This window comes from Jaculus jaculus, chromosome 7 (assembly GCF_020740685.1).
Source record: "Jaculus jaculus isolate mJacJac1 chromosome 7, mJacJac1.mat.Y.cur, whole genome shotgun sequence".
Taxonomy (NCBI): Eukaryota; Metazoa; Chordata; class Mammalia; order Rodentia; family Dipodidae; genus Jaculus; species Jaculus jaculus.
In genome coordinates, this window is record NC_059108.1 from 130,220,660 (window position 1) to 130,233,430 (window position 12,771).

Genomic DNA, 12,771 nt, shown 5'->3' on the forward strand with positions numbered 1-12,771 from the left:
CCCGGTCGAGAAGCGTCGGCTCGGTTAGAAGGGGGTTTTCATACGTGACGGCCAGCGGGACTCCTCGGTGCGCGGTTTACTTGAGCGCCTTTTTGGCTGGGTCTTCTTGCTGCTTTGTTTTCATCTGTCTGCTTCTTGTCCATTTGGGCCCCCGGATTCTGCCAATTATGGTGGTTTTATTTTATTTTTTCCATTTTGAGGATTTAAACAACTATTTTCAGATGTTATTCTTTCTCATACATAGTTATAGGAAGGGGGTGAGGCTGTTTCAGAGCAGAGAGATGGCGCAAAGCTGTGGAGGAGTGTTTGTCTCCCTCTGGGAGTCTCATTGGTTTGTTTTCACAGACCCTTGACTGCCCACCTGCCACTGCCCGGAAGACCATCCTCACACATCAAAAATTGCCTGGTGAGGTTTTATAAAACTTGGTGTCACCTAGTTGTTAAAAGTGTGAGTTGCTCAGGGACTCTACTCTCCATCCAGAGCCCAGTGTCCTGACGAGCATTCCTAGCTGAGGGTCACCGCTCCGATGGCGAGATTCACCTGAGCACCGGCTAGCATAAGCCCGCCCATTCACCGACTCAGAAACTGCACCTCACGAGGTCCCGGCACTATTCCAGGGGCTTCATAGCGGAGCTCACTTTCTGGGCGGAATATGAGAGGAAACAGGAGCAGCTTGGTTTCTACCTCTGTATTCTTTTGTGTGCATGGGAGTGGGTGCGTGTGGAGGCCAGAGCTGTCCTTTCTCAAGTGCTGTCCTCCTTTAAAAAAAGAAAATTTAGTTACTGATTGAGAGAAAGAGGCAGGCAGAGAGAGTGCGAATGGGCTCTCCAGGGCCTCTAGCCACTGCAAACAAGCTGTGCATCTGGCTTCACATGGGTCCAGGGAAGTCAAACCTAGGTCTGTTGGCTCTGCCAGCAAGCGCCTTAACCACTAAGCTATCTCTGCAGCTCCCCCACCCCCATTTGTCTTTTGAGGCAGGGTCTCATTCAGTAAACAGGCTTGCCTGGAACTCATGGTGATCCGCCTGTCTCAGCCTCTCCCAGCCCATCTTTTACTTTGACCTGGAGGCGTGGCGGCGGAGGCTGGGGCCCTGGAGCCGAGTGCGCCAGCTTCCTCTTCCCCGGGGCCCAGGGCCAGCCAACCAATGGTTCCGTCCAACTTCCCCATCACCTTTTTTGAGACAGTTTCTCAGCGGGTTGTTCCTCGCCAAGTTGGTTGGGCTGGGTAGCCAGGGAGCCCCGGGGAACTGCCCGTCCCTGCATCCCCAGTGTGGGTCACAAGGATTGTCACCATGCCTGGCTTTTTCATATAGGTTCTGGAAGTTAAATTCAAGTTCTCATACTTGTAAGGCGGACTAGCTGTCTCCTCAGGCCCTGTGGTTTTGTTTTTCAAGGTAGAGTCTCTCTCTCTAGCCCAGGCTGACCTGGAATTCACTATGTAGTTCACTTCTATCAGGGTAGAGAGGTTGCATTGTTGCTGGAGCATGAGCAAGGAAAGGGATTTGGGGCGGGCCTTCCATGGATGGTGGCCATAACTATTAAACACCTATGACGACATTCTCAGTGGGATGCTGAGTTAACCAGTGGTGAATGCTTTGGGTTCCTGTGTCGGGATGCTGAGCTAGGTACTATTGGGAAGAAGTCCCATCCCAAATTGTCCTTTCCCCCCCCCCCCCTGCATCTTGGCACCTCACTGGCTTTCCAGAATGCAATGGGAAGGATACTCCTGCTACTGGGGATTGCATTCTACAGCCAAAAGGACAAACAGGCCATCTTTTCTTATGCTAAAAAACTGCACTAAACCATGTTGAGAGATTTCTCACCACTCCCTATATACAGTGAAAGATCCTCCACAGTTGTTGAAGACTGTTCCTCTTCCTTAAATGCCACCTTGTAAAACCAGGTGTGCCTGTGAAGCATAAATGTCACCTCTGCCCCCCCCCCCAAACAGCTCCCCGGTCCTCTAAAGGTGTCCTAGGTCAGAAACAGCTTACCAAAAATCAGTACTCCCAACCGGAAGTGCCTCCGTTACCCTAAGAATCCCCGAGGCTTTCAGTGTGCTCACGGCAACAGCCTATCACTGGAAATGAGAAGAGGGGAGCACAGGGCGGGGACGTGCCGGTCTCTGTAAGACGAGGTGCTTGCAGGGACCAAAGGAGGCAGGCTGGAGAAGGAAGTGGGAGGAGCTGCAGAGAGAGGGACTCAGGATCTGGGGCCTGGAGTTCCAGGTCCAGCTTCATTTCCAATCACTTCAAATGTTCTTTTCTTCTCTCCGGTGGCCCAGCATCCAAGGAAAAGAGAACGCCAGCACCGTAAGATGTTCCTGTCCACAAAACAAGTCACTGGAAAAATTTGAGACATAACATGTACTAATAATTGAAAGCTAGACAAGATGTTATTGTGGGAAAAAAAAACAAACCATTCAGTTGCAAAAAAAAAAAAAATGCACATGTCCAGTATTCCCCCCCCCCCCCGGCCCCTTACCTGCTAGTGATCCATTCCAAGACAGTCCCACAGTCATGGATGCCTAGAACTTCAGATTATAACAAGCTATGTGTATACAAACAACACTTAAAATTGTGCATACCTAGGGTAATGCTTTATGTATCACTCAGGCTCAATGGGAGATGAGTAATAAACAATAAAAATAGAATAAGTATAACAATATGCTATAATGAAAAGTCATGAGTCTCTTTTTCTGTAGTTATCAAGTGTTTTCAGACTATGGATAATGAAACTACAAAGCACAGCCACGGCTAGGGGAGCACCATGCTAAGAGCGCACGCGTGCGTAGAGAAGATTCCTTTTTTTTGCATAGTTTCCAGATATATATAGAAGGAAATGAATCTTGGAGTGGGTCTGTGGAGAAGGCACTTGTCAAATTCTATCTACCTGGTATATATTTTCTTTTTTTTGGTTTTTCGAGGTAGGGTCTCACTCTAGCCCAGGCTGACCTGGAATTCACTATGGAGTCTCAGGGTGGCCTTGAACTCACAGCAATCCTCCTACCTCTGCCTCCCAAGTGCTGAGATTAAAGGCATGCGCCACCACGCCCGGCTTTATATTTTCTTTTTAAAAAAATATTATTTATTTATTTATTTGAGAGAGAGAAAGAGGGAGACAGAGAGAACGGGTGTGCCAGGGCCTCCAGCCACTGCAAACGAACTCCAGTGTGTGGGCCTGCTTGTGCATCCGGCCTACCTGGGGTACTAGAGAGTCGAACTGGGATCCTCTGGCTTTGCAGGCAAATGCCTTAACTGACTGCTAAGCCACCTCTCCAGCCCTGTATTTTCTTAATATTGCTTAGACATTCCTTTGAAGATTGTTAAAGGGGCAGAGGCCATAGGCAGTTTCATTCTACATATGAATAAGATTTGTAGCAATTCTTTGGAGAGAGAAGTTGTTGAAGACTGGCGTGCACTTGAGTGTCAGACGTAGTAGCAGAAATCCAGAGACATTTCTGTGGAAATGTGTCTGACAGAGGCTTCTCTTAGGTGGCCTGGTGTTTATTCCAGCGGCCCAGGACATTCTCCTGGCTTTGATCTGCAGAGTTTTAGGAGGCCTGTGCTTAGACACCTTCCTCAATAAGAAAGGTTCTGTTGATTACACCTGTTTTTATTTACCTGTGAATGTGTGTATTGAACCCAGATAATACTACATAGTAGGAGACTAATAAATGAACATGAGAGATGCCACTTGGCAAAAAAAAAAAAAAGTCTTTGCAGTGTTTACTTAGTACACAAAGGAATATTGACTATAAAACGATAAATTGGTAAATTACATATCATAAAAATTTATATGATTTCTTATTGACATATAATATTAAGGAACTGAAGGAGTAATTTGTAGTCTGGGAAAAATATATATTGCACAAAAGACTTATTCGGCATACTTAAAGAAATCGTAGATCAGAATAAAGTGAACAGCCCAATTTAAAAGTGGTTAAAAGACTTAAATGGGTTTTTCCTGTAAGAAGATACACACACGGGGGCTGCGTAGCAGGTAAAGTATTTTCTCCAAGGATGAAATGCTTTGTTCTCAAGCCTGGTTACCTGAGTTTGGATCCCTAACACTTACATAAGTTCCGTATGCTGTAGGCTAGTGTCTGTACTTCCAGAGTGCCTAGTACAAGAAGGGAGGCCGACAGAAGAATCACCTGCAAGCCTGGAGAATGCAGCAATAAACAAGACTTTGCTTCAAACAGGGGGGAAGGCAAGGACCAACACCTGACATTGTCCTCTGACCTGCACCCCTGTGTCAAGACGCATCCAGAAAGACTATGGTGGGCGTGGTGGCACACATCTTTAATCCTAACACATAGGAGGCAGAGCTAGGAGGAGCGCTATGAGTTCAAGGCAAACATGGGACTACGTAATGAATTTCAGGTCAGCCTGAGCTAGAACAAGACCCTGCCTCAACAACAAAACAGATATATAGCTGACCATTAAGCACATGAAGAAATGCTTAGCATCATTTGTTATTAGGTAAACATGACAACCGCATTGCAATACTACTGCATGTCCACTAGATGGCTTGAAAAAGTTTTAAGCTAACAATGGCAAGTGTTGGCAAAAAAATGCAAAACAATTAGACCTCCTTCCTTGTATACCTCTTAGGGAGAACAGCTTGGCAATTACTCTTACTGGCAATTACTCAGGAAGAAGTGAAAACGTGCCCTGGCTGACTGATACAGAAGATCTTTTTGGTATATATGTATGCGTGTCTATGTGTTTCTGAACATAGGCCCACATGCAGAGTTCAGAGGCCAACTTGTGGGTCCCTCTCTGCTGGTCCATCGTGTCTGAGGTGTTCATTCTCTCGATCTTGCTCTGTGGAGAGCTTTAGTGAAATTCTCCTGTTCCTGCCTCCTATCTCACTATGGGAGTCTTGGGATTACAGAAGCCTGCCTCAGCTACCGGATTTTCACGTGCGCCCTGGGAATTGGAGTTGAGTACTCAGGCTCGAATGTGCGCTTTGCGTACTGAGCCATCTCCCCAAGCCCTCATAATAAGTTTCTATATTCAAAACTGGAAGCGAATCCAGTATAGGAAGATGGGTAGATGGTAGTGAAATGCTAGTCCTGGGTAGCCATAGCAATAAACTGTGACATCACGTGGCTAAGAAGCAGACAGCCAATCCAGGGCATCCCAGGCCAGGACAGATCTGCAGTGGCACCAAAGTGGTCTCTTCATTGTGTTCATCTTGCTGAACGTTGTGACAGCATGGAGATAAACTTCATAAAGCTATGTCAAATGCTACACTTAACGTACATCTTTATCGTACGTAAAGTACCCCTAATACAGTTGACTGTTTGACCGGATGGCGCTCACTGTAGCCACCTCCCCCCGGGCTGGTACTTTGAGTGCAATTGTACACAATCACATATTCTTGGATAGCTCTTGTGCTTGCTGATGGTTTGCCATTGTGTCCCCAGGGAAGAATTCCGTGCCCTGCCTTCCCTTCCATTCTCAGTAGTGTTAGTGGGGCAGTGGTCTTGCATCGTAAGTGAGATAACAAAGCCTCCCTATTACACTCACCCGGAACGCCCTGCAGACAGACATGAGTTCTATGGCAACAGCAGCATTTTTGTCTGAAGAGGCGTCAGGTGTCTGGTTTAAAGGAAGGATGGGCTCCAGAATTGCTCTTCAGTCTCCGGTACCTGCTTACAGCTGTGCCCGTTTGGCGTGCTTTGGGTGGGTTGGCATCATTGGGGGGTTGTTGCGTGAGTCTGAGACACTCTCCCAAGCACATGTTTTCCTAGATACGTGTGGGTGTTAATGCTTTCGCCTTTAAGAGTCTCCGTCTTTTCTTTTCACTGTGACTCTGTTAATCAGTGATGCTCAGACTTCCTCCTGAGCCCCAGTGTGGTTTTGAAGAATGTGAGGTTCTCTTTCATTTGCTAGCAAAATAAATAGGAAAAGAGTCCTGGCTTCATGCCTGTCTATCTGTTACCTAGTGAATGCCCTGGTCACTGGAAGGAAGGGACCATGTAGCCAACAGCAACCTCGGGCACCTGTCTTGTTTGCGTTCTCAAAGATGTCAATGGGCCCTTGGTGCTGGGAGAAGGAAAAACACTTTTTGGGTGGCTCCTCCCTGAGGAAACAAACATCCTTTCCACATAAAAAGGAGAAGCCCCAGCACTTGTTTTTTGGCACCCGTGGGGGCTAGGAATAATACTTGAGACTGTGAATCCTGCTGGAGCGGTAGGGATCCAGGAGCAGTGAACTTGACATTAAAGCTTTTTCAGTGAAACATCTGACATACTTCAGTGGGGAGGCATGGCTGAGGAATTTCACCCCAGGAGTTGCCAAACAAGTTAATGTACCTGTTTCTCAGACAGTGCACTTATTAAAATAAACTTTTATTCCATTATGGAGTGTAAGTAACAAGCCTCCTGCAGGCAAAGTAGTAAAAGACCTGCAGAGTAAAGTTTCTTTGCTCTTTTTTTGTTGTTGTTGTTGAGACATTGTCTTCTGAACCGGCACCATCCATATTATTAATCGCTTGTGGGGCTTTATATTACATCGCATTACTCCCTTGGAATTAAACTGCACATATAAAGTATGAAAAATGTACTTTTTTAAACAGTAAAAAAGTAATTTTCTCACATAATACCCAAAATAAAGTGCCATGGAGCCATTAGTAGTAAATTGAATTTTTTGGTATGTAATTTGTACAAAAACTTGACAAGTGTGAGGCCCCCTCTCCCCAGTCATTAGTCACTGGGTTTAGCGGGCACGGAGGCAGTAATCTGCAAGGGCAGGCATTTTGATGTCGACTTCAATTGCACACTTCATTTATTTGGACAGGGGGCAGGCGGCAGCTTCTGTCAAGGGGCCTCACTGCACTATTAGCGGATTTCGCCCCAGGGCAGCTGGGACGCTGTGCTGGGGCAGATGTTCTTTTCAGTCTATTCAGTGACCATTCTTGGGGGTTGTTTACCGTTGCCATGGTGACCTTCATTTCCATAGCAGCGGTGCTGCTGTTTCTCAGAGGAAAATGAATTTTGTTATAAAAGGATAATATTTTTCTCTGTCTCTGTATAACCTGCCATCTGTCAACCGGTGGCTTGGTAAGGATTCAGAAACCTATTAAGAATTATGGCAGTGAAATGATGAGTATTTTTTTTTTTGGCCCATATTAAAAGCAATAATAGATGTGAGCACAAACACTATGCCTTCAATATAAGAACTTTTAAATTTTTTTTCTTTATATTCTAAGTGCTTTTGTTAATGCCTTCACCACCTCCGCCACTGCTGTGCACACACAGAACCTCGTGAAATACAGTTCATGTTCTGCTGACTCATGGAAATGACCAAATGTCTTATTTGTATCTCACTAGATGCAGGTGTGTTTAATGCCTGTTCTCTCTCTCTCTCTCTCTCTCTCTCTCTCTCTCAACTGTCTCTCAACTGTCTCTGTCTCCCTCTATGTCAGTGCTGTGAGTTTTCCCAAGTTCATTAACGACCCCCATGGCTGACCTTCTTACTGTTAGCAGAGTTCCCACTCTTCTACCCCTGCCTGGGTAAAAGCGGAGAGGTGCATAGATCAGCAGCTTATCAGGAACACGCAGTGCAAATTACAGCAGTAACAAAATGAGAAGAGACCGAACTAGTTGATTTAAAAAAAAAAATTACATAGCAACATTCTCTTTGAATCTCATTCTAGAATAACTTTTCTTCCTCTCAAACCCAAGCGATAAGAAAAGTCACCTTTTAGATAGCTCATCTAAGTCCTGGGTTGTTTTTTTTTTTTCCTCTATTGCATCAAAATCTGTAGTGTGCAGGGGGAAACACACACACACACACACACACACACACACACACACACACCAGCCCTGTTGTAAATAATGTTATTTATTGGTTGATTTTTCCAGATCCTGACATTGATGCCGCCGGCGCCATGATGCTTTTGAATTCTCCCCCTGAGATACAAGCAGGTTGTGAGTAGATGTTTCTATAGCCTACAGCACCGTAGTGTGTGAACTTAACCTTCTCATTTACACCGCAGGCCAGAGAAAGAACTAATGTTTAGATTACACACACCTGCGTATGGACACGCACTTGTGCGAGTGAAGTGAATACACAGGTGTGCTTCCAGGATGAGAAAATGCTAATATAATTTCAGGCCTTAAGACAGGGAAGATGAGAAACAGACCCCATAAGTAGTCCCCGTCACAACCTTTCTTTCTCCTGCAGCAACTGCTCCTGTAGCTTTGTCAGGGCGTCTCCACAGGGCTGAGCAGTTCTGTTGTAGACATTTCTTCCCTATCTGGGTCTTCATTAATACCACACTGCCATTCTAGAAGGCCTGGCTTGCCCAAGGTCAGACCCAACTTACAGTGGACCCATAGTACTGTATCATCTTTTTTTTTTTTTTCTTTTTTTTCTTTTCTGAGGTAGGGTCTCACTCTAGCTCAGGCTGACCTAGAAATCACTCTGTAGTCTCAGGGTGGCCTCGAAGTTATGGCAATCCTCCTACCTCTGCCTCCCAAGTGCTGGGATTAAAGGCGTGCGCCACCACGCGCAGCTCTGTATCATCTTTTTACCCCGCCTTCCGCGCTGCCACAGAGAGAAGGGCAGGGCTGCTACAGCTAAGCAGGGCTCCCATCTTCACCTTCTGTTCGCCACTAAGCCATGTGACATGTGACAACTCTTTTCCTTGTTTAAACTTCACATCTGCCTACCACCTGTTTTTTTTTTTCTTTAGATCTTTAATAGCTGAACTATTGTGGTTTAGAAATTCTCCTTCCCAACAAGGGATTAAAAATGCCCTTAAATAACATTGTCTACCCATCCCTCCTCATAACCTGCAGCTAGTGCGGCAAAGTCCGCTCTAACAGGCTCGGGCTGGTGCCCAGTTGTGTTTTCTTATGTGCCTGCCGAGGGCTCCTGCTCCCTGAAGGCTTCATGGCTTAATGCAGACAGCTCCTCACTTTTGGAGACAATAGCATTGCTTACAGGAAAGCGCGCACTATCAGACCCACAGTGGTTCATGGGGGGCTGATGTGGGCTTCCAGGCCATCCCTCGTACCCTTCTCTTGCCCTAGCATTTCTAGACTTAGAAAATTTGACTCCATTCTTTCCTCTTCTGTTTGAAAAGACCAAGGAGATAGAGCCAAGTCTTCTCAAGGGACCTGGTCCTCTGCTGGGGGCTGCCCTTACCTGCCCCTAGCAACAGATTCCTCATTCTGCCTTTGCTGACCGCTGATTGGCAGCCTTTGGAATGCTGCACTGGCCACCAAATACCACTACTAAGCAGATGTGTAGCCAGCAGAGTTCTGCAACTAGCAGTTAACCTGGAATGTGGCTTTTAAATGATGTTTAGTGTTTCAGAGAAACAGACTTTTAAAACCTCCACTGTTAGATGGCCTCACAGAAAAAAATGCCTTCCAGACTAATCAAGTTACAGGCTGAAATGGTTCCTAAGATAAACTTGCATAGCCCATCTTAGTGGAAACAGACGATGCTGTCAGAGCCTTGTAAGACTCAAGCACCTCCCTTAGCTCCCAGCCACCATACACTGCGTCTGTTACTTTAAACAAGTACTTCTGGAGCGCTGGTTTCCCTGGTAGGAGGGAAACGGGGCCCCTGGAGAAGGCAAGGGATTGATTGAGCAGCCTCGGCTCCTCGGCAGCTTCCACAGCAGTCTGTCCTTGCCGGCTACTTGAACACAGGTCACGTTGTGGTGATTTGTCGGCAGGTTACTTTTTAATGTTTTCATGGCTAACTGAACCTCTCCCTCCATCCCTGTAAGTCTTCAGCTATAAATGTTTCTCTTCCTGGGATATCCATAGTCCTCTTCATGTTGAAATGCTCATTGAAGTCTAAAAGGCTTCAGGCTTTGGAGACTGAGGAAGTAGCTTAGTTGGTAAAGTGCTTGTCTCACAAGCACGAGGACCTGAGTTCTATCCCTAGTACCCGTGTGAAAAAAGAGAAAGAAAACATGTGTGATGCTATGCATCCTGTCATCCCAGGCCTGGGGGACAAAGACAGGCAGATCCCTGGGGCTCAGTGGCCTGCCCATCTAAACTAGTTGGTGGATCTGTAGGCCAATAAAAGATCTTATCTCAAAAAGAGTTAGGAGGGCTGGAGAGATGGCTTAGTGGTTAAGCACTTGCCTGTGAAGCCTAAGGACCCCGGTTCGAGGCTCGGTTCCCCAGGTCCCACGTTAGCCAGATGCACAAGAGGGCGCACGCATCTGGAGTTCGTTTGCAGAGGCTGGAAGCCCATTCTTTCTCTCTCCCTCAATCTGTCTTTCTCTCTGTGTCTGTCGCTCTCAAATAAATAAATAAATAAAAAAGAGATAGGACAGTGTTCCTGCAATCACACCAGTGTTGTCCTTTAACCTTCCATATGCATGTGCATATGCACACACACATGCCAGAGGTGGGTGACAGAGGGGAGGCTTGGTGTTTGTGTTTTAAAGCAATGGGATTGTTTTAAGAGGGTTTTGTTTGTTGCTTGTTTTCCAAGGTAGGGTCTTGCTCTAGTCAGGCTGACCTTGAACTCATGGAGATCCTCCTACCTCTGCCTCCAGAGTGCTGGGATTAAAGGCGTGCACCACCATGCCCAGCTTGGGAGGGTTTATTTTTAAGGCTGTTACCACTCTGTACAACATCAGGCACAACCTTCATGAAGGCCGCCAGGCAGTTGAGACCCCAAGGCAGTAGCAGAATGTCTATGAAGATCAGTCTATGAAGACTGGGGCAGTGTGATAGGCAGGAAGCAGATGCATCCAGCATCAGGTCGGTGCACAGACTGGGCCCCGTGTACCTGGTCCCCCACCTCCGAAGAACACAGCCAGCAGGAACCATCTCCAACAGTCTCCACGGTGCCAGCCGGCTCTTCTTCACCTGCCCCATCCACATCGTTATGTTCCGTCTGCGTTACATAACGAGTCTTGCCTTGAGATTCGAGGCATCACCTTCCTCCTTAAGGACGAAGTGTTAGAGCTGGGTTGAAGCCGCCAGCTTTCTCTGCCCTGCCAGCATTGTCCCGGGCTGGGTAAAGCATGGCGTGATTCCTAAGGACAATTTGTAAAGTCAACAGCCAGACCCCTTGCAGTGGGCTGCCCACGCAGTGGGGCTCGTGGTCATATGTCCGGTGTGGATGGGCACGGCCGTTCTCCAGGGTCAGAGCCCCTGCTGTTGCCCAGGAGAGGGAAGCCTGGGTTCCAAGAGCTACGTGCTTGTTCTCTCCCTTGGGGCTGGCTCTGTTTATAGAGCCTTCTCGTGCCATGCTATTTATAGCCCCCTGTTTGCACCTCTGTGCCGCCCTGCCCACGTGAACTAAGCTGGTCCCCGTCTGCTCAGCAGTGGCGCTTGCTGCCCGGAGCAGGGGGCAGCGGGAGGAGGCCAGCCTGCGCAACTTGGAAGGTTTCTCCTCTGTCTTCACCACTCCTCTTCAGGTCCCCACACGGCAGCCCCTGGGGTCTTTTCCTGGCCTCCTTGCCTTGCTGTGCATCTGCAAAGCTAGCTCAGGGCTGGCCAACTGGCCACCATCCAGGCTCAAGGACTGTTAGCCCCTCGGTAAGATATCAGCCCCGACCTTCCTGAAGGCTCCTAGGCTGATGCAGACTTGCAAGGATCCTGGTGGAAACCCTGGCCAGTTCAAGCTCCTTCCCTCTAAGAGGGGTCCAGGCTGGGGCCGGAGTCTCCATGGGTAATGCTAATGAAAGTCTTGGGCCCCATCAGTTTGCCCCCCCCCCCCCCCCGGCATAACCCACAGTGTATGGGACCACATCCCACAAGGAGAGCCATCCTCTCTCACATCCTCACATGCAACTTCCAGAACAGTCAGTTCAGGACAAGGCTGTCTTGCCATCTCTTGAGGTCAAAATCCATCTGCCTGTCCCCCTCCCCAAAAAATGGCCCTGTAGGCTAATTTCAGCTTCTGGTATATCCTCAAGCACCTGTCTTGCGGCTCCCCTTTGACAAGCCTTAGGAGTCATCTTTAACCTCTGTGGAGGAACTGTAAGTCCAGAGAAGCCATATCACCATTACTCATCTTCAAAGGTTTATATAATCCCTGGTTGGAATGTTCCCAGAGGGGAATTCTAGATGCTAAACAAAACAACAGAATGCACCAAGGAGGCAGCTTGTGGGGTATGTGTCAGCTATGGCCGGTCCAGAGAAGAAGGGCAACCAGGAAATGGGCTGTGTCCTGCCTGCCAGCCTGCTTCTGGAGAGGGCACCTTCAGGGGAGGGAAGGATGATGGGAACCGCCTGCTGCTCAGCCTACGGCCTCTGAGAGAGTTAGCCAGGGCCGCCCTCCAAAGGCAGCAGCGCGAGCTCCCCGCCGAGGCTAATCTTTGAAGTTGCAGAAACTCACGTTGACACGGCGCCTCAAGAAGAGAGCTGGGGAAGTGTGGAGGGTCAACGTTAGTGGGCAAGGAAAGTTTTTCTTATGCCTTGGCCTTTTAAAAGCAAAAGGGATTCCCAAGGTTGCAGTCTCACGTAAGACCACAGCATGTACAGTGAGCCACGCTGCTAGATGTGACTTTTTTTATGTGGGAATGGTGCATTCTTCCTAACTTCAGGAAGTCTACAGTCACTGTGTAACTTGAGGGAGCATGATTGGACAGCAAGTGTTGGGGACTTCGGTTCTGAAGTCTATGGTACCTGTCCCAGCCACCCGTAAGGCCTGGACCTGTTTTCTCACCTCGGAAGGATGTCTGTGTCCCTGGTCCACAAGAATGGATGATGCTGGAGGCCTGGGTCTCATCTAATGGGAGCGTGAATCAAGTAGAAGTCGGCTTCCGGTGGGGGAA

At 47.8% G+C, this 12,771-nt stretch overlaps 1 protein-coding gene across 4 annotated transcripts in view; it reads left to right on the top strand.

Moving 5' to 3' along the window:
* Positions 1-12,771, top strand: part of Foxn3 (forkhead box N3) — a 336,005-nt gene that overhangs the window by 291,364 nt on the left and 31,870 nt on the right. For 2 of the 4 annotated variants that reach the window (XM_004649345.2, XM_045153942.1), the window contains exon 5: positions 7,877-7,942. The exons of 1 other annotated variant lie outside the window; for it this stretch is intronic. In XM_004649345.2, the coding sequence (XP_004649402.1) occupies positions 7,877-7,942 (66 nt within the window). The remainder of the gene's footprint in view (positions 1-7,876; positions 7,943-12,771) is intronic. One more of the 4 variants, XM_045153943.1, reaches the window with a different exon arrangement.